The following is a 22,740-nucleotide window of genomic DNA, read 5'->3' on the forward strand; positions in this document are numbered from 1 at the left end:
ACCAGAATGAGTATTGTACTTTTTCCTATACTCGTATGCAAAGGATGTCTGCAGAGGACTGTGTATGTTTGCAAGTAATTCTCATGAGTTTGTGTCTGTGTGCGTATGTACCTTTGTTTTTTGAGGCTAGAATACCCTAACGTATGTGTGGTAGCAGAGGGAGGTAGTTTAAATGAAGTGGTTCAGTGCTCGGGGACATGTTCACATTGACTATTCCCCTCTGGAGCGCAGTGAGGGTGACACAGAGAGAAAACAGAAAACAGCTGCATTTCTCATCTTTTGCAGAATATTAAAGCTTTGGAGAGAAGATACCGCTGTGAAGACATGCAGATATGAACTCGTTGTCCCCTATGCAGGCGAAATGTTTCACTTGGTTACGAAAGTAAATCTTCCAAACCAAGATCTCCTTTAACTGTTTGCAAGAGTTTGTAGTGATTAAAGTCCATACATGTTTGGTAAAAATGCATACACAGCTTTACTGCTGTTCCCATCATGTGAATTTCTCAGAATTTAAAAAAATATTATACTAAATAGTAGTGTAGTGTTTCATAGAACAATGCTGAACTAGACTTTACGTTGGAGTGAAATTTGTGAGGTACAGCGAAATCAAGTCACTTCGACATACCGAGCAGAAATTTTTAGATTTTTACTTTACTTTATTGTATTTTGTAGAAATGGGATTGCAAATATAGTAATACATGACCCTGTAAATCAGAGGACTAACTGTATAGAGAAACAGTGATGCGGTGAGAGAAATATAAAGAAAAATAGACTGTAAGTTCACAACAGGGAGCGCATCTACTTCCTGTGTGTGAATCTCTTGTTCCTGTCCTTGACACCTCTCGCCGCTAAGCAGCTCACCATGACAGCAAGTTGGCAGCTCGTAATTGCTTGCGAGTACTTGTAGATGCAGTATTTTAAGGCCTTGATACCATGGGTAACTTTTTGAAGTGGCAGAGACAAAGCATTTGCTGTATCTTTATCTCTAGGGCAGAACAGCTTCCAATGAACGAGCGTCTGTGATTTTTCTGCAGGACACTTTGTGTCTTAGGAGGACTGAAACTTCTGACCTTTAATTTCAAGGCTGTGCCTCCACTAATTATATTTTGAGTCTGGACAGGCAGGTCCAAACAGAATATGAGGCCTTCCTAATGCATTGGCTGCTGCCTATAAGGTTATCCAGAGTTCTATTGCATTTATGTATTTGTTACAGAACATGACATTTATATATAGCATTTACTGGGTTTATTACAGGCTAGCCTTTTTTATTGATTCGCAAACTGCTTTTGAGATGTATGATATGGAAAGATATGAAGTAATGTCTTGGTTCTTTGTTTTGTTTTGATCAGAAATATTTTTAAATTTGAGGATAAACAGATGAGGCTAATTTTGTTTTTCTTTCCCTGCATTCTCTTCTCTTTTCTCCTTCTCTGTCTCTTTCTTGATTGCAGTCTCGCTTCGTTCCAATAAGTCCAGGTGTCAGTCCGGTTTAAAGACTTCTCTGCGGAGTCCAGGTTGGTCTACAGTGAAACATTTTCATCATCATTTTCTGCTCGCATCAGCTCCAGTTATCATCTGCTTCAATATTCACCCACATTTGTTTGGTCCCGTCAGGTTTGGTCACAGCCAGATTTTGTACGCATCCGCGAGCCTCTAGTCCGGTCCCAGCTGAGTTCATTTCAGTTTCTGGTGGAGGCCAGTCCAGCGTGTCAAGCTGGACGGAGGAGAGACGAGTGCGGCCGAGGGCCCGGCCTTCGTGCTGCGACATAGAACTTCAAATCTCATAGAAAACGCCACAGAGCGCACGCCTACAGATCCCATGAGTCCGCGGGAGAAAGAAGACACGCCCACCTCAGGTTCTTCAACCAGTCACCTCAGCACCACAGAGTGCCCCTCACACAATGGGGTGAGTATCCGACACACTCACATGCTGTTGTCTGGTTGGTTCAGGGCCACATGGCGTGGTGTGGGTTGACCGGTCACACAGGAAAAGTGTCTCACCAAAGCACACACCCTCACATTTATAATTTAATAGGTGTTGTTAACAGGGAGGTATAATATTCTGTAACTGATGCTGACCAGTCTGTCGGGTTAAAACAAAAACACAGAACTTAAACTATACACTAGAGTTTTTCTCTCAAATGACAATCTGAATAAACACATTTTTAGCAGTTGTAGTGAAAGACCTGAATGTGATTTAGTTTTAGTTTTCGTTCACATTTTTGCATCAGTGTATTCAAAAAGCAACCTGTGATAAACACATGCACCCACACTGGGGTTTATCATGTAGATAAACACAGAGTAGATGTGAGTCACACACCACATAAACACACACATTGATTAAAGCAGTATTTACTATTGCGGGTTAATCACTTGCCTACAGTGTGATGCTGCGGCTTGCTTATCGAACCTTTGAAGATCTAATATGTTTACACAGATCAAAAATCGAGTATATTAAATGTCATTCTTGCTGAAGATTTCAAGATAACTTTGCTTCTCTTTTAGAGTTGGCATTTTAAATATAAGAGCAGATTTAATTTTTGATTAAGGCCTTTAAAAGTACTATGTGATCAGTTAATTGTAATTTTGGGGGATTATCCTTAAAGCATTTAACTTTCAAACATGAAAAAATACAGTTCAATACATAAAATAGTGAAAGATTTAAGAGTCAAAGTAGCACATTTTCACACTTCCAGTGAACTGCACTAAAATGCAAAACACACACAATATACTCAAGTCTGCCCCGAAAACAGGCATGAAAACTTGTGAGCTTGACTACATAAAAGTATATTCATTAAAAAAAGAGCACAGGACAAGGTTACGAACAGTTTGTTGATAGAAATTAGACAAACTTTAAATGCTTTCTGCTGCTATAACTGATCACCGTAACACCAGAACAGTTGCTTATTTAGTGCCTTTTTTGGAGGCCCCTCAGAAATACACAGTTGCTGAAGGAGAATTGAGCTTTATGTGATCAGGTTTCACCAGTAGTTTCTTGGAACTAGGATTCTGCATGGTTTGAGCATGAGCCTGTTTCCCAAGGTTTTCACCCACCACCGCCTCCTTTTATTATCGACACCCTCTCCACCTTCAAGGCTTTTCAAACTCGATGATGAGTCATCTTGTGCTGTAGCAATTAGCAGTGCATCACGATGGGCTCGGCTCTGCGTCTTCACTTTTAGTTCCACTCTAAATCTAAAGTGATGTGGCTATTGAATGTGTGCAAGATTCACAACTCTAAAAATAGGCATGTTATGACTATATACGGACGTCTTCCCGGAAGGAAAGCAAACACATTACCAAAAATGTGTGTGAAAAGCATGCCATGAAGGCAACCTATTGAACTGATCAAACAAATGTGCCAGACGCTCTCCCTCAGAGGCATCACTTGTGTTCCGTTTTAGTCGGCGTGTGTGTGTGCATGCAGTCAAAGCTGCTGTTCTTTTGTTCAGTGTGAAAGGCAATCAGCAGAGAGCTGAAACACAATAGTGTTTGTGTGTGTGTGCATTGTGTCAACTCGTGTGTGTTTGTGTTCAGCCTTTTTACCTGCTGTAACACAACACGGATACCTTAGGAGGTGTTAGGGGCCCCTTGCCCTAGTCAGCAAGGGCAGGCTGTCTTAACACCCCACAGGCCACTCTTTGAATTTTTCAGCATTTTACGTAGGTGTTGGAGTGTGTGTGTCTTTAAATGTGTTTGTGAGTGTCTGGTATAGCTTTGGGGTTGGTATCACACTTCCTGTTTGCCATCAGACTGAATCAGATACCAGCCAGTCTCTTTGTTTGGCAGTTTGGGCTACATTATTTATGTATACATTTTATTTTATTTTACAGGGTTGGTTTCTCCTCATTGATTTTTTCCGGTTTAGACCTTTTTGAACTTCTCCCTGTGGTATTCTGGTATTTGAGTACTTTCCTGATCCCACCCTGCAATTTGCAGAGAAGAATTTTGGAACAATAGCGTTTTACCTGCCAAAAGCCTCACCCTTTTACCTTTGTATCAAGTATTTGATGTTACAGTAAAAATTCGCCAGGATGGCGCCTGTCAAACTAACACTAAAACTCTGCATTTTTCAGTTTGTATTCGTTTTAAGTGCTGAAGTTCCAACACTATTAAAATTCAATTAAGTGTCTTTTATAGGTTATTTAATTCAATTCAGGTAATTAAGACTTGAAGAATTTTGTGTGGAATGAGCTGTTAGGTCAGTGAGGTTCAATTGCAACTAATGAAAATTAGATTATTAGTGGAGAGTAGTAAAGATCCCACTGAGAACTAAATATAGCCAAAGAACCCAGTAAAATCTGATAACATTTAGCGGTGTTCCTAGGGACTAATTTCCCTGTTGATTAAATGGAAATGTAATTTTAGACTTGTTTACAAGTCTAAAAGTACGAAAATGCTGGTTGTGCTCAAAGGTGGATGTGATCGTTTTGTGCCCCTACATTGTTTATATCTTCCACAGTCATTGCCACGGTGAGCTGTGTTCTCTTTCAGACCGACTGTGAGTAAAAAATGTCGTATTGGTTGTCTTGAGTGTGGCTAGTGTTTGCGTTGCAAGCACCAGCAGCCTTCTTTCCTTGTGGTTAAAGTCTACATGTCTGTGCTCAATGTGGTTACACAATGCTCTGGTTGGTTATATGCCAGATATTTCCGGCACATTTTTATTTTAATTTCCTACATCAAAATGCTGCCAAACCACGCTACTTTGACGAAATGTCATCTGCCCCACTTTTGATTGACACACAATAGTTAACAGTTTTTGTACATTAATAAAATATCAATAATTAGTTTAACCAACTAGTATTTCTTGTGCTAACTAGCAAAGGTAGTAATGTTTAGTTTAGTTGATTAATTGTACACATCCCTAATATCATTATCCTGTTCTTTAACTCTCTGAAACACAAATAGCTTCTAGATGTTTTTTTGCTCCTGTGACGTTTTTCTTCACTCTGGGCTTATTCTTCACTGCAACATGAAATCCTTCAAGTCTAAGGAAACAGCACAACCATGGCTAGAAGCACAGAGAACTTCAAAATTTCTTCTATGCAGTATGACACAGTTATAATAAATATAAGTTATAAATCACAGAAAAAAAGAAAAAGTTGAATTTCTTTGATTATTTATTTTCCCCAAATTTAAACAACCTAGAATCATTTTGTACAAAAAGTGCCAGCATGTCCTACTAATAATGCAGGGAAAGCATACATCACGCTTTGTCATTATGCTGTGGAGTGCAAAGTTTTTTTTTTGTTGTTTTTTTTTTATTTTTTTTTTTTTACAGAGTTTGTGTTTCAGCAAATGGGTTATTTTCTGCAGATTTTTAAATGAGATGTACAGTGATTCTGATGAAATTCCAATGTTTAGCTGCCAGGTTTTTTGGTTTCATATGGTTAAAAAGCTTTTTATCGGAGAAAAACAACAACAAATCCTGAAACAAACTCAACGTGTGGTGTGTACACAGAATGAGCGAGAAGAAGAGAGCATCAGCCAAAAATGCAAACTGAGGATTTTTATTGCAAACATGCGCCCACACACAAATATTGACAACAATATAAAAGGGAAATTCCAACAGAAACTCCAGCAGTGAACAAATACCACTAAGATCTTGGACCTCAGAGTCCTTTGCACATCCTCTCTTTGTGCTGGCTTTTATTGCTTTTCATGCATCTCCGGTTAATGTGACATCAAGTTTTACTTCCTTTTATTGTACCTGCCGTCCGCAATCACAATCATGGAGTTGTTCCAGCATTCTCCTTAGTTATTATGTATTAAACCCACGGACAAATCAGTACTGGTAATGCTGACGTCCGGGTGCCTCTCACATGCTCCATTGATTTTTAAAATCTCACAGCACTGTAGGTGATACATGAGCCCAGTTTGATGTCCATTTTTTATCCAATGAGGCAAGACAACACAAAAACCTACTTTGAAGTCGCTTGAGAGATTAAAGACCTTTGATTTAAGCGCTCTGTATACAGTGTGATAACTTTGGCTCTTACACTACCGTTCAAAAGTTTGGGATCACTTAGAAATGTCCTTATTCTTGAAAGAAAAGCAGTTTTTTTCAATGAAGAAAACATTAAATTAATCAGAAATACAGTCTAGACATTGTTAATGTGGTAAATGACTATTCTAGCTGGAAACGGCTGATTTTTAATGGAATATCTACATAGGGGTACAGAGGAACATTTCCAGCAACCATCACTCCTGTGTTCCAATGCTACATTGTGTTAGCTAATGGTGTTAAAAGGCTAATTGATGATTAGAAAACCATTGTGCAATTATGCACATGAATAAAAGTGTGAGTTTTCATGGAAAACATGAAATTGCCTGAGTGACCACAAACTTTTGAACGGTAGTGTAGTTGCCGTACTAGTTCTGATTTTTTTATGTCTTCATCATAGTCACGGACACGAACAGAGAGAACAGTTTGTCTCGTGGTGGCCAGAGCACAGTGTGTGTGTTTTTGGCTCGGCATGAATGTGTCTTCGGAACATACCGTGTGTTTTTAAGGGTCTTGGCATCTTTTCTAAATTGTTATTGTCCCAAAGGAGCATTGCACATGTGTGAGTCACATGCTGAATCTCTCCGTGGTGTGCAGGGGTTATGGTGTACAAGGGTGAACACTCCTCTGCTTCGTTTGTTGCACATTCTGACTCTGCTCTGTCATTGGTCTCAGTGAGTTTCAGCTGTGTTCCTGTTGGTTGGCAGCTGTTTCCTGGGTCCCACCCTCAGCTATACAGTCAGCATGTGACTGTGTTTACATTGAGTCCAAAGTTCCACTGGAAGACGGAGATTTTTCCTAAAAAGCATCACCTCCTTTGCTCCCCTGTCACACTTATCTTCATCAAGCTTAATGTAGAGCGCCGAACAGCTAATTGGAGCAGAGGATCCGTCATAACATACTCGGTTTCCACACGTGTCTCAGGTGTGATGTGACTAGTCATTAGTCCAGTGAAAGTCATTAGCCAGATCTACATACAGAATACATAATGAGTCTGAGGGGAGCTGGGTGTATGGTTTTTTTTGTCTATGTGCGTGAGACAGAGAAGGAGAAGATTGGTCTTTAAGGACTTTTAAGAAAAACTACCTCATTTAATCTGAAGCAGATCAGTGTCTCAAGGGATTTCCTCTTGATCTTGTGTCTGTATATCATCCCGGACTGGCTTCTTAGCTCATGCGAGAAGCGTTGGAAGTGTCTGTCATCGTTACTGTGGACTTTGTCCTGCACTGTACATTTGTTATGGAATCTGTGAACACATCTAGATAAGAGCACATAGGCTTGAAAGTAAAGAGAATCAGTCTGAATAATTTACACAATCAGACTTTCATGTCAGCAACAAAATAAATAACTGACAAAACATTTATTATATAATCCTAGTATAGCCCATCTTGCTCTTTTTTCCAGGCTTTGAGCCAAAGCTAGGAAACGTGGACACATGCTCATATTTGATCGTCTCTATACCAGGGTTCTGTCATTTTATGTTAAAGTGATAGACTGAGACTTTTCAGGTATCACGTTGTCTATATTAACCTTTTTGCTCTTTATCTACCTTCACATTAGTGAAAAATAAAACATTAAAGTATTAAAATAACAGAATTAACAACTGTATCAACTGTATTGTCTAAATTCAGCGTGTGCCTGCAGCGCACTGATAAGTCTATTTACACTTTATCGGACGCACACATGCTTTCATGTACACAAACCTGTACACACATACAGTAAAGCAGTGTACTCATGTAGTGTTCCTTCAAACTCCCCCAAATCCCGAGTGTTTGCTTGTATAATAGTCGAGTTGCCCTTTTAGCGACTTGATCAAATTTTTGTTTTTTTATGGTAAATTCTGTTTGAAGAGAGTCTCTCTGGTGTTTCCGAGGAAACTGGTTCCAAGAAAAATGGGAACAGTTCACTGCTGAAGTATGACGACAACTGAGGTGGTTGGCAGCCGACACATGTGACTGTGTCAGACCAACGACTGCCTGGTCGCACTGACCTCCAGACTGTTTCCGTCATACATGATGAGCTGTTATACTGTGAACTCTGAGCTGAGGATGGACACTTCCCAGAGGGATGGGATCATATCTTTGACCGCATGCACACACGCTTCCATACTGAGTGAAATTTGACTCCACACCTCTGCCATAATGACTTGTTGGGGAGACTGGGCCGCTGAGTTTGAGTCACGTGTTTCTAACATACTGCAATATCAAAGCTGTGTCTGCGTGAGTGCACATGAGTGAGGGATACCCCAGATTTCCAAGAACATTATTTCTCTTCACTCCCCCCTCTTCTGAATAGCCTCTCTGAGTTGTAGGATCTGATTACAGCAACTTCAGCTGAGCAGTCTGCAGCCAAACCTCCTGCATCACCTGCTGCTAAACCTCAGCTCTGCGGCTTTCACAGTCTGGATTGATGTCCTGCAGGGGAAACGTGATTTCTTTTTCTGGTTTCAAGCTGACATCTGGTCATTTCCATTCTTTCATTTCATATGTAGACAGCTATAGCTTCCACTTTACAATCAGCTCTTTTCACCACCTTATATTTGGTATAAAGATGATCAGATGCTCATGAAAAGACACACAATGCACATAAAAACCCTCTGAATCCCAGCAGACGTGCTATTGTGTTTACATTTTAGATTTTGAAACAGTCACATGACAAAAATTCAGGGACTTTTAAAATCCTCTCACCTAAACTGCAGGCGGTTTTTATACAGAACAGGTAGGAGAGAAATATGGAAACAGATTCTTTTACCTATATTAAATGAAATCACATTTTTCTTCTGGTATTGGTAGCACCTATTGACACTTGGAAAAATATTGTACATGTTCATTCCAATTTAAGCTGAGTTTTGCTTTTTTATGATTTATGGCATTGTAGCTGTCCCATACTACATAGAAGACAAATTTGAGTTTTCGATACTTGTAATCAGAGTTGAGCTGTTTCCTTAGAGGTGCAGGACTTTATACTGCAGTGAAAAATGAGCCCACAGTGAGCAGAATCTGATAGGAGCAGAAAACACTTCAAAACTACTTGGAGTTCAGAGGGTTACGGATGGTTCTCCAGAAAGAGGCAGGACATCACTCTGTGACAGAATTGAAAGTGTTTCCCAGTTTTCTGTACGTATGCGTCCACTGTTGTGTAAAAACTGAAACTCTTCAAAATGTCATCTTTTCACAAGCTATCAGCTTTGTGGCAGTGCTTTTTTTTTTTACCATCTCTGCTGTTTTTAAGAAGGTTTATTTAGCTCTAGACATAAACAGAATGTCTGTTGGCTCATCTTTGACACTTAACCTTCTTATTTTCAGTTTCTGAGCATTTGAACATCTGAAGTGTATTTTTCTCTTACACTTTTCATCACCGATTAAGATACACATTACTTTCCAATTGTTGATCAATATTTTGGCATTTTAAATATGTAAGAAACTGCTGAAAATTTTTCATAGCAGTTGCTAAATCCCAAAGAGAAGTAATTCAAATGGATTCAAAAATCCAATTGTACTATAGCAATGTAATATCCAGGAAGTGTGAAACGGAAACAAGGGGATAGTACTGTAACAATTAATTTATTATCAAACCTATATTCTGTTCATTTTCTGTCAAATTGATTAGGTTACAGCTTCAGGTCTGTATCCTAAATAATGATTGTTTTGTGAAGTCGTAGTAAAATCGTAGAAAATGAATCAGCCTCAGCCACGAGGTTCCATATTGTTTTTACAACATCTTCTCTGTTTAAAGCTGCCACCTAGTTACATTACGAGGGTAATTTCTGAATATACAGTACATGTGTGGCTAATAGTAGTCAGTACAGTGGCTGTATTTGTACTGTTACAGTGCAGCAGATGCCCTCCTGTTGTTCTGTACATATTGTGTGAAATAGCGGTGTGTATGTCCTGTGTATGGTGTGCAGCCGAGTGCGTCACCGTGCTTCATTTGGCCCAGTATCATCTGTGCAGGTGAGAATACATATGTGTGTGTATATATACCAGCTTCTCTGCAGGCACAGATTTAGTTATGGCATCTTGAATCTGTTAGAGGACGCATTCCCCCTGCGCACACTCACACAAACACACACACACACACACACACACACACACACACACACACACAGTTATTCACACTCTGTAAGAATAACCTCACAAGCCACGGAGAGACTGGTAGCATCTGGATTTCAGCCTACACTTACATTACACACATGCATGGACACACACGAGAGGTTATTACTGACACACACTCAAAACCGCAGAGCACACGTGACTGTTTGGCATTCACCCAGATACCCTCCAGCCACATAGTGTACTCAATCACCGATGCTCCCCCCAACACACACGGAATCGATGTCAGGTGCCACCTTTATCTCAGCTTTGAAACACAGTGGATTTATTAGGCTGTGTTTTTACAGTTGCTTCAGGTGCGATGGGACCTCTTTGTGTTGCTTCTACACATTGCAGCAGACTGAGATTTGTCCTCATGCGCAGTTGAGCACAACCCCACACACACACATGGTGCAGACAGATAGACAGCAAGACAAACAAACTGAGACTTCAGGAACCTGAAAGTGAATGTCTACAGGCGACACGTCATAGTCAACACTCGCACTCACACAAGCAGGGACCATGCTGTTGCAGTGTATTTTGCCTAGTGGGTCTTTAAAAATGAGTTAGTCATGCATTATATATATATATATAACAGGACTTCTCTTTCTCTCTCTTTCTGCACTTCTCTTGTTCTCCTGTCTGTGTCTGTCTCACTGCTTTTTTTCTAATTTCCTCACTCTGGTCTCCCTTTTGTTCTTCACCTCCCTCTCCTCCTCTGTAATAATAAAAACGAACAGAAGGCACATCTTTTCTAATCATTTCAGAGGAATGTAGTATGTGTGTGTATGTGTGTGTGGAGGAGTTTGTCTGTTTTGGCATTAAAGGAATAAGGAAAAAAATTGGCTGCATGTTTTATTGCATACGAAGCCTTATCAATTTTTTCCACCTGAATCCACACACACACTGCATGTCCGGTTTAGTGCATGTGTGTGCGTTTAACTCTGCGTGGGTCTGTGTGTGTCTGTTTGTTTGTGCGTCAGTTATGATGAATGACTGTGTATTTATCACAAAGCACTAGCCGTATTAATTCTGTCTCCGGCTCCCCAGCTGTGACAGCTATTGTGTTAGATTGAATTCACACTGTCTGTTCGAAGCTTCCATTTATAAATGGAAGCTTCGAACAGACATTGTCGACATATGTTCAATAAAAATGAACTCTGTTTTCTTAAAATACACTGTGTTTTCATTTTTGCTTGTTACAATGCTAATAATCTGATTTTGGTTGCATACAGTTGGACAACAAAGCACAAATTACAAGCAGTGAGTGTCATAATTCACTTCTTAGTCACTCCAGCTCCTAAACTTTTAACATAGGCTTTTCTGCTACTGTACAATTACAGCATCCTTGGACCCTCTAAAGCAGGGGTGTCGAACATGCGGCCTGCGGGCCAAATCCGGCCCGCCAGAAGGTCCAATTCGGCCCCTGGGACGACTTTGTAAAGTGTAAAAATTACAGAAAAGACATTGGCTGCAAATTGTGAATTTGTAAAACCATAAATTTTAAATAATTTCTAGACCGTGACAAGTTGTTATAAAGTACAATACTATCTTACTCATTCTTCTTTTGTAGTTTTGTGTCTAATTTTTGTAATTTTTTGTCTTGTTTTTTGTCTTCTTTTGTCTGACTTTTGTTGCTTGTCTCATGTTTTTGTTGTTTTTTTCCTCATTTTTGTTCTCTTATGTTTCCCTTTTGTCCCGCTTGCATCATTTGTCTATTTTTTTGTCGTTTCGTTTCTCGCTTTTGTCATTTTTGTCTCGCTTGTGTTTTGTCCATTTTTTTGTCACTTTGTTTCTTGTTTTTGTCATTTTGTGTCATTTTTGTAACATTTTGTCTTGGTTTTGTTGTTTTTTTGTCTGACTTGTCATTTTGATCATAAAGTAAAATACTATATCATTCAGTTCCAGACACCTGTGACTACATGTTTTGTGCCTTTATAGATGCTCTGTGATCTGTAAGCTGTAATGTGTAAATGATAAACTGAGACATTATATTGCTGAAATTGCACTTACTTTTCTGAAGAAATTTCAGGTTGTTCATAATGTTTTGTAAAAAAAAAAAAAATTCCTTAAATGTGAACATTTTCAGAACATACTTTATTTGCACTAAACCAAAGAGAAAAAAGGTGGAGTTGTGGTTATTTCTAGGCTATTATGGTGCGATTTTACTGGTCCGGCCCACTTGAGATCAAACTGGGCTGAATGTGGTTCCTGAACTAAAAGGAGTTTGACACCCCTGCTCTAAAGGATTCTTAAGATGAATCTGAGGGGTTGAAATACCAAAGATTGTGTTTATTTTTCAATTTTTCTATAACCACTGCTTGCCCTAATATAGTATATTTCTACCTTTTAAAACTGTGTTTTAAGCTGTACAGTCTCAGAAGGTGAAGTCATTTATGGGTTAATACATATTAAGCTTATTACATGAGGTCACAAGTAGTTCTTTATGTATTTTAAAGGGGCATATTGTAGTGAAAAAGAGTTGGGAGACACTGCTTCAAGACATTTTTCTTGTAATTACATTTTACAGCATTCAGTACACATAAACAAACAGGTTCTATCTATTCGTAGTGTATTGAGGTCATCGTGTGAAGAACATAGTTGCGTCCCAGGGCAGATTTTCCCAACATGTAATCTTATTTCACAGTCTGTGTTGTCTTATGACCCTCAAGATGAATCTGTGTTGTTGTCAGACACCACTGGCCAGCAGCAGGTTTTGCCAAAGGATCTATAATGAACCCGACAGGAAGTTCACTTGTCATGCTGGATTTCATTTGCATGTGAGAGGAGGAATTATGCAAGCTGGGATCAATAAAGTCACACACATGTCTGAAATGGCAGCTTCATGTTAAAGGTCACCTCTTCTGACTTCCACTGTCAATGAAAGAAATTCAGACTGTTTAAAAAAAAAAGAGAGATAGACAGCCGCTCATAAAAAAACAAAAATCTGAACAGTGTGTCTGTTTCTTTTCAGAGTGTCCCAGATGAGGAGAGACGGATAAATGAAGAGGACAGCAGAGGAGGAGGAGGAGAGAAAGAGCAGGAAGAGGATGAGAGAAGCAGCGATGAAGGTTTCATGGGGATGACTCCGCTGCTTCAAGCCCATCATGCCATGGAGAGGATGGAGGAGTTTGTACACAAGGTAGTGCACACATTAATACATGAACTACCTATTTCCCCTCAATCCTCCCCTTTATCTTCATCTGTGTAGATGTTTAGAAGCACCGCATCTTTAATTCCACTCCACATTAACTATGTTTGTTTTACACAAGGAGTTTTATAACAGCTCTCAATAAAGCAACAGAGTAAAAGAACCAATAAAACCATAAAAACAGCAACGATAGAGCATTGTTTTCTGAATAAACTTTGCACATCACTTTTTATCTCTTATTAAGTTGTACTTTATTGATACTCTTGGTAAGTCTGGGTATAAGCCGAATTGAAAAATGTCCAAAATACATGTCAAAAATCAACCAGTTTGCCAGAGAAAAAATATGTTTTACTGTGTAGTTTAAGAACATAAAGTTAGTTGAGCCAACACATTCTTCTGACATTCACTTTGCCAACAACTGTTTGAAACATAATTGTGGTTTTGTTGGATTTCGTAACAACTTCTGGGATGTATCTTGTAGGGACTTTTTTCAGTCAAACATGTCACGTTGTTTTGAAATAAACAAGTAGGCACTGCAGACATTCAGAGTTGGTCTGTTGTTGCGAGGACACTGCTGCAACACAGTTTTATGAACTTGGAGACGCACACTGAGAGTCTGCTGAAATTGCAAACAGCAGGTTGTAAATTAGTGGAATTAATCACAGGAGAGAAGCTGTCAGAGGCTTCTCTTGCTCCTCTCTGTGTCGGGGGTGTTTTGCCATATCAGGCTTCACTTTATTTATTTACATCACTTGACCCCGATGCTGTTCATTTGACACCTACACTACACACACTCGTGATCACATACTGTACACGCAAACACACATACACACACACACACATCTTGTTTTGAGAGCTTCTAGTAAACAACCAGCTGCTGAACCTCATGAGGAACATTTGAATTTGATTAGGAACGATTTTCACATTAACATTTTCCATCAGCCTCCAGGCTTTTCTTCCCAACTTCAGATGTTTTTATGTCCTTTATTAACCAATCAGGTGTGGGAGGGTCGGTGGCGCGTCATACCTCACGACGTGCTCCCGGATTGGCTGAAGGACAACGACTTCCTGCTTCATGGCCACAGGCCGCCCATGCCTTCATTTCGCGCCTGCTTCAAGAGCATTTTTAGAATTCACACAGAGACGGGAAACATCTGGACACACCTGCTAGGTAAGAAACACACATTCTCACCAACACCTGTAGTAACGCAATGAACCCCCACAACCTGCTGACTGGTTTGAAAATCAAGTTATCTTTGGAAAAATCACCAAAATGACATTATTTATCACAGCCAGCAACTGTAAAATCATAAAGTATTATCAGATTATCAACCTCTAGATAGTTGTTAAACTATTGATCAGCAACGTGCCTTTCCGTAATAAAGATAAACCCAATCTAAGCTTAATATTATGATACTTCAGCAAAATCACTCTTTTCAACATGCGTCATTTAAAATGAATCAAAAATACGCTGTTTGCTCTCATCAGTTTCTGTAAAAAGCAAATAATTCTGAGTACATCAGCACATCCATAAAGCCATTAGTGATTCAGCTGCAACCAACAGTCGTGTGACAAAAATTCTGGGCCTTTTAGTTAAATTGGGCTGAAATGCAGGCTGTGTTTACACAGAGCAGACTGGAGACAAAAACAGAATCAAATTAAAAATTTAATTAGTTAAATATCTACAGTGTATAGTCACCATTGTTTTTGTAGTATTAAGTAGCACCTGTGGGCACTGGAAAAAAAAATTGTTTATTACATTTTTTTTTTTCAATTTTTGTCAAGCAAATTATCAAAGAAATTCATTTGTCATTTTTTAATGATTATTTCTGTCAGTCTGTAGAAAAGAAATCTCTGAGTTCTCTCTAGTTGAAGCCGTGTTTGTACTGTTTCCAAAGATATGCAGGACTTTCTAGTGAAAAGAAGCTCACAGTTACAGAGGTTGAGAGGCTTTAGCATGATTCCTAGACTAAGGCAGGGAATCACTTTATGGCAGAGTTCAATAAATGTTTTCTCACTTTTCTATAAGTACGTGTCTGCGTTTGTGTGAAAGCCAAGATTCTCCAAAAGCTCAGAAGCTCAGTTGTCAGCTTTGTGACAGTGCATTGGTTTTAAAAAGGTTTATTTAGGTTATGATGTAGGAGAATTGTCTTAACATTTCCGTAACTCTGATCCGCAAATGAATTAAACAAACTGAAACACTTCAAGTTGTATTTATATGAGACACGATTTCTGATTAATTTAATGTTATCTTCATTGAAAAAAAATGTCTTTCTTTCAAAAATAAGGACATTCCTAAGCGATCCCAAACTTTTGAACGGTAGTGTACATCTATTATAAATGTACCTTTGAGGTGCAACTTGATGAATTAATTCATGCTGTCACTCTGTTTTATGTGCTTTTGTGTATAAACCTCCTACAGCTAACAGTGATTGAATTCATGAGTTGTCAGATCTTTTATCATTAATGGCCCCTCATTCAGATAATCTATTTATTTTAGTTGATTTTCACATCTAATGCAATTCGAAACTGATTTTTCCTTAACCTTATAGATTCTTTTGATCTTAAGTTTTTGCTCCAACTCATCACCAGAGACACTTATTAGACCTTGTATTATCATCTAGATTCCCTCTCTCCAAACTGGAAATTGTGCATTTTTTGGTTGTTTCTATCCTAAATCTCTAAGCTCAGGTTCACCTTAAGTACTGATCTTAATATTGTCCCTACAAGAAGTGAGGAGGCGTGATGAAATGACAGATGTATAAGACCACACACTGTATTACAGCAGCAGATTATGTTTTAGATCCTGGATATTTAAAGTTACAAGAGTATATTGTTCTTTGTTCCTCTGCGTCTATTTCCGTCATGTATTACTTCACTTCTTTTATCCTAGAGTTAATCTTCATATTTATCCCGACTTGTTAGGTAATAAAAATCCTACACTGTCTGGCTTATTACCTTTTATGTAAGAAGTGTGTCGAGAGCTGAGCTGCTGCTTTTTGTAAGCAAATTAGATCCAGCAAATCCAGAACATTATTTTTGATTTTGGGTTGGCGACTTGGAATTAGTTGGATTTGTGTTATGCTAACTTTGGTTTCCACCCCATTTTTAAAATCTTTTTATTTCTGTGCCTTTTGTAAGCCAAATCTACTTCTGGATTATAAACAACTTTTTTGCCTCACGGCTCCCACCTAGTGGTGTGAGAGAGAAAGTGCACCTCAGTGTTATGAAATATTGAGACTAATAGTAATAGTATTTGACTTGTTTAAGTTAAACATAAGAAAATTAATACATCTTACTACTGTACCTGAAACCTTAACATTCTGTATTGAGACACTGTAGCATGGCATCAAGTGAAAACAAGCTGGCAGTTTTTAGTAATCCAGTAGAGACATGTTTGCAGTTTGTCTTTGTTAATATCACTCAAGTGTTTCTCACAGTCTTCTTGTCTTTCCTTCTGTCTCTTGCTCTGTAACTGTTTCCAGGTTGTTTGTTTTTCCTCTGTCTGGGTCTGATGTACATGTTCAGACCCAACATGTCTTTCGTGGCTCCGGTCCAGGAGAAGGTGGTGATCGGGATGTTTTTCCTGGGAGCCATCCTCTGCCTCTCCTTCTCCTGGCTCTTCCACACCGTCTACTGCCACTCGGAGGGCGTGTCCAGAGTCTTCTCCAAGTAAGAAAGATTCTGCAGCAGAAAATGTCCTCAAAGCTAAAATAACAAGACAAGCACTCCGAGATCGCAGTACTCCGCCAAAGCTTCTTATTCCCCATGTATGGCATTGTCAGAAATGCAAAGTTTTTTTTTTTTATTTCAGAAATGCAGCATTTCTTTTTTAGATATTGATGATCAGAAATCACGGCAACATAGAATATGGTCATTTAATATAGATGTACCCACAAACAAAATGACCTGCACTGAGCACAGGCATGTGTTATGCATGTGTACGTTATGTACGGATTCTGAATCTTGTGACCTAAATATGTAGCAAGCGGTGGGAATTGATGGGACTCGGAAACACCCCCACAATTTAATCAATTGTTCCTTGTATTATTTGCGATGGATAAGTCCCGATAAGTCCACAGCTGTCTATTTGTAGTGGGTCGTAATCATGTGATCGTCAGCAGTCAGCTGACGTAGTGTTCACTTGTTGTCATAGTTACAGTGACACCGTGCCTCTATCTTGTAATGATAGAGAAATCTTTGACCAATCCGTGGATCCAGACTATAAGCCACATCACTGCCAAAATCTAATCACTTGGTCTTTGTGTCATTTCTGACCTTCTCTGAAAATTTCAGTCCAGTCCGTTAGTCTGTTTTTGAGTAATGTTACAGACAGACAGACAGACAGACAGACGGCGGCGATCGTCACATAACTCCTCCACGTTCCTTGGCGGAGTACTAAAGCCAGTAGATGGTTAACTGTGTTGTGAACTGCATCTGGAATCATCTACTCTGTTTTTGTGTCCAGGTTGGACTACAGTGGGATCGCCTTCCTGATCATGGGCTCCTTCGTGCCCTGGCTGTATTACTCCTTCTACTGCTCCCCTCAGCCCTGCTTCATCTACCTGATAGTGGTGTGTACACTGGGACTGGCCGCCATCACCGTCTCCCAGTGCGACTTCTTCGCCACTCCACAGTACAGAGGAGTCAGAGCAGGTAGAGTGAAATAGTTTCATGATACATTTCAGTATTTGTCTTTTACTACTACAATCTAAACCCCAAAACCCAGGTCAGACGGCATGCTTTACAAAATAGCCAAATCACACCATTTATCAGAGCTAGAAATGGTGAAGAATGATCAGATTTTCAACTTTTCCCTGACCTGCTCATCTGTGACATGCTGGTAACCAAATCGAAGCTTAAAATTGTGACATTTGCTAAAAATCTATTAATTCCATGTGTCTCATTTAAAACATCCCCGAGAGTAGACCATTTGCTCTCATCAGATCCTGCAACAAACAAAAAATTCAGCACTTCTTTGCACAACTATGAAGCCACGAGTGACTCATCTATAATTTAGTCGTGTCACAGAAAGTCAGGGACTTTTAAGATGAACTGGCCTGAGTTACATGCTATTTTTATCAGTATTGGCCACACCTGTGCGCATTTGGAAAAATGTCATACATTTTTTTTATTGTTTTTGTAAAATAATCAAACAAAATCAACTGTTTTTTTTATGATTTATTGTGCTATGACTGTGTAATACACCACAACAGACATGCTTAAGTTCTCTCTTCTTCTAGTGGTTGTGTTGTTCCCATAGAGGTGCAGGATTTTATATTGAAGGGAACAATGAGTGGAAAAAATGCCCCCAAAACTACTTGGAGTTTAGAGGGTTAAAGCTCCTCTCATCAATATTTTATATTGGGGAAAGAGGTCAGTCAGTGGTGAATCCATGGAGAAAAGTCACACTGATTTCTTGATTACTTATTTGTTTTTGTGACCCACAAATTTGCCGCTTGTGTTCAGTGTCATCGCTCTCATCAGCGTTGTTTCCAGATGCAGCAGTACCACACTAACTGCCTGGCATTAAACAGGAGGCAGACAGAGTTAGCAGCTAACTGCTAAACATAACAGACCATTTAGCAGTTAAAGAACCAGACGTGCTTCAGGAGTCGGTGAAGCACAAAAACAGAGCTAAAAACGAGCCAATAGTGGACTTTAATTGGTCGGGTGGACAGAAGCATGGCTCAAAATATATTCTAATGTGACTTGGCATCTGCTAGTTTTGTAAATAAACAACTATTTGTTCATAAAATCACCACAATAGCTGTATAATGTGAGAATATATCATTATCAGCGTGTTGTGCTTCAGGGTTGAATTTGTTTAAATCTTGGTTTTCTAAACATGTACACTACGGTTTAAAAGTTTGTTGTCACTTTGAAATGTCCTTATTTTTGAAAGAAAAGCATTTTTTTCAATGAAGATGACATTAAATTATTAAGAAATCCAGTCTAGACATTGTTAATGTGGTAAATGACTATTCTAGCTGGAAACAGCTGATTTTTAATGGAATATCTCCATAGGGGTACAGAGGAACATTTCCAGCAACCATCACTCCTGTGTTCTAATGCTACATTGTGTTAGCTAATGGTGTTGAACGGCTAACTGATGATTAGAAAACCTTTGTGCAGTTATGTTAGCACATGAATAAAAGTGTGAGTTTTCATGGAAAAAATGAAACTGAGTGACCCCAAACTGTTGAACGGTAGTATATGTATATGTTCTTCTTGCATTGGTTCTCTAATGTGTTCATCTGCTCTCTCTCTGTTCAGGTGTGTTTGTGGGTCTGGGTCTGAGCGGTGTCGTTCCAACCCTGCACTTTGTCATTAGCGAGGGTCTGATCAAAGCGACCACCATCGGTCAGATGGGCTGGCTGCTGCTCATGGCGACGCTCTACATCACCGGAGCTTGTCTCTACGCCGCTCGCATCCCTGAGAGGTTCTTCCCTGGAAAGTGTGACATCTGGGTGAGTGTTTGGATTGTTTCTTCCGCCTTTTATTCACATTTTAAGTTCACATTACAGCAGCTGGATAGCTCAGTGATTAGCAGCCCTGACTTTGGCACAGGAAATTGGTGGTTCCAATCCCAGTCAGGGCACAGTTGTCCAGTGAGGACCTTCAGACAAGGTCCTTAGTGCAGCCCTGCCTGCCTACCTTGTGTTGTATCTGCTCTCAGATGTACGTTGCTTTGGATTAAAGCGTCTGCTAAATGAAACTGTTTTTCTTTCGTTATGTTTCTTTATCACACACACACACATGTAACTCACTCTTCCCTTTCTCTGCCCGCCTTTCTTTCTTTCTTTCTCTTTCGTAGTTCCACTCCCACCAGTTGTTCCACATTTTGGTGGTCGCCGGGGCTTTTGTTCACTTTCACGGTGTGTCCAACCTGCAGGAGTTTCGGTACACAGCAGGAGCTGGCTGCGCCGAGGACGGCACTCTCTAACGCAGAACACTGACTCACTCATCCACTGACACACGTTTTTGGAGAGGCACTGGTTCTAATAATATGCACAGAATCACACTCGCTCCTTAAACACACACATGATCTCCATCGCCCAAAACTGAAACCGAAGTGGCTTCCCGCTGTGTGTCTGTAATACACAGGACGGCCTCCCAGGGGGCGCTATTAAACTGACTGACGAGGGTTTTTTTTCTCTCCGTCTGTCTGTCTGTCCATCCCCACCTTCTCTGGCTCTGTTGCTTCGATTATAAAACCACCTCTGTGAGTTTTATAAAGCAGTTTTTGAGACTGTCTTAGAAGTATCTCCTGTTGTTCGGGAGGAAGCGACAAAACCTCCCTTCAGTAATTCTACATTTTATTCTAGAATTAATGGTTTGATTTCAAGAGGAAGCATAATCGTGGCTTTAAAAGAAAAAAACATTTTGGGGTGTTGCTTTTTTTTGTCAGATGCTGTTTTCCAAGTCACTTTTTAGAGCATTCAGATGTGAAAACGTGAAAGAACTGAGTGGAAAATGTCTTGGATTTCTTCCTCGATTGTGAAAGTTTGCGAGGGGGTGGGGGATGCTGGGAAACAGGGTGGGTGAGGGGTTAATAGTCACTTTTAAAAGTTAAAAAGAAAAACACACAAAAAAAACTTTTCCATGTAAATAAGATTTCTAAATTTTGGGTTATAGATTTGTATTAAATATATATAAAAAAATAAAATTAAAAAAAGATGCTATAAAATGATGGCAAGAATAAATGAATATGTTAGACGATAAATCGAGTAAAAGGCGAGGAGGAGAGGGCTTATATCTACTCTTGTTCTTGCTGTGGAGGAAATATTCTGCGGTTGGTGCTTCAGACAACTTTATTTAGTCCATAAACGTGACGATAAAAGGTGGAATTTGAGCAGAAACAAAAGGCACAGCACCTGAATCTTTAACAAGCTTTGAAATTCACTGGTTTTGTCTCCAGTGTAGGTGGGAAGTGGCAACTCAAAGGGTCACTTTTCTGGTGTAAAAACCTCAAATTACAAGCGAGGAGACGACAGAATTACTGTCCTGGAGTCACTTTTGTGTTCAATCTGCAGCGATTCTTAAATTAGACTTGCAGATTTGTGCAAAACCAAAATCAAAAACTATGAAAAAGATTAAGATATGTAGCGGTTCATTTATTTTGCTGTAAATTGTCTGATGTGTCTAAAAGATAAATTTGTATTCCGCCAGTTTATTTTTTCTATAACATGCCCTTAAATGATTTATTGAAACACATCAAGGATAGCTATGATATTTTTTATAGTAAAAAAGGCCCCAGAGTCGATTATATCATGTTGGTAAATCTGCAGTTACTTCAGTACAGATGCAGTTCATATTCCTCCTCCTCTGGATAAAATTCACCTCAATACAGAACAAGTTTAATCTGTCTGAAGACATGTTTATTTTTCTTTTCTTTTTTTTTGATTGAGTTGTATTTTTATTTATCCACTGCTGTTATCATTATACTTCAAGCTTTAAGTTCACTTTTTTCTTTTTCATTGATTTGTGTTTGCTCAGCCAGAGATCATCAGGTGAGGTGGGGAAAGGGCAGGAAGTTTCTTTAACCATAAAAACAGCAAAAACAAAAACACAAAAAAATTAAAACGACATGAAGTTTCCTCAAACGATCTGACAACGTTCTGAAAAAGTTCCATCTACTTTAAGGGCTCGTGAATAAGTCTCAGATCCTGAGAGATTAATACAAGGTGAACTTTTTGCATTTTTGTTTTCTGGCAATACCAAAATCTTACACCTGCACAATGAAAACACTTATATAAATAAATACTATATTCTCAGCTTGTATTTCTATGATTGTTTGAAATTGCGGTTTGCTAAACAATGAGTCGATTGACCTGCGTGTCTTCTTTGCATTTCGCTTTGCTTAGAAGAAGAAGAAAAAGATCTTATTTTCACTGTCATTTTTCTTTTCTTTTGGCTCATTTTCTGTTTCTATTTTATCTAGTTTATAATAATTTATTTCTCTTGGGGGGGCATATTGTCTGTTGAAGCACACGTTCCGTTCTGATGGGAGTGTTTGATTGCAATAGACCTTTATATCTGCTGTATTGTTCTAATAAAAAGGTTTTTTGAATCTGTCACTCTGTCTTCCTAGTGGTTAATATCTGCACAACACTAAATCACACATAATGAGCTACTTTCCTGTATTGTATGTTATTGTTCTTATAATAAAGTAAATCATTTATAAAGATTTGCTAAAAACAAGAAAACATTTAGCATTTGCTGGCCTCGATTTCCTAATTTTGCATCAATAAATGTAGGAAATGCAATCACAAATGTGAGAATCAGTTACTTTTCTGCCTAGAAAAGTTAGTGAAGGACATTTCTTTGTGTATGTATTTTAGAAAACTATAGACAACTCAACAAAAAGTAGCTGGATAAATGCTTATTTCTTTCTGAATCAGAGTTCATATATTTGTAGTTTAAGCTCCAGATGCAGAAAAGACATCAGGTTCACTGGACTTTAATTCAGTTTCTTATGGTTTATTTGCATA

General features: G+C 39.0%; 1 protein-coding gene across 1 annotated transcript in view; it reads left to right on the forward strand.

The window, feature by feature from the left end:
• Window positions 1–22,324, forward strand: part of adipor2 (adiponectin receptor 2) — a 39,622-nt gene extending 17,298 nt beyond the window's left edge. Inside the window, exons 2-9 of the mRNA XM_023278305.3 lie at window positions 1,452–1,514; window positions 1,615–1,906; window positions 13,070–13,237; window positions 14,246–14,417; window positions 16,732–16,918; window positions 17,715–17,902; window positions 19,523–19,716; window positions 20,064–22,324. Coding sequence (XP_023134073.1) covers window positions 1,820–1,906; window positions 13,070–13,237; window positions 14,246–14,417; window positions 16,732–16,918; window positions 17,715–17,902; window positions 19,523–19,716; window positions 20,064–20,192 — 1,125 coding nt within the window. The 5' untranslated portion in view covers window positions 1,452–1,514; window positions 1,615–1,819 and the 3' untranslated portion in view covers window positions 20,193–22,324. The remainder of the gene's footprint in view (window positions 1–1,451; window positions 1,515–1,614; window positions 1,907–13,069; window positions 13,238–14,245; window positions 14,418–16,731; window positions 16,919–17,714; window positions 17,903–19,522; window positions 19,717–20,063) is intronic.
• The last annotated feature ends 416 nt before the right edge of the window (window positions 22,325–22,740 follow it).

Source organism: Amphiprion ocellaris, chromosome 21 (assembly GCF_022539595.1).
Source record: "Amphiprion ocellaris isolate individual 3 ecotype Okinawa chromosome 21, ASM2253959v1, whole genome shotgun sequence".
NCBI classification, from domain to species: Eukaryota; Metazoa; Chordata; class Actinopteri; family Pomacentridae; genus Amphiprion; species Amphiprion ocellaris.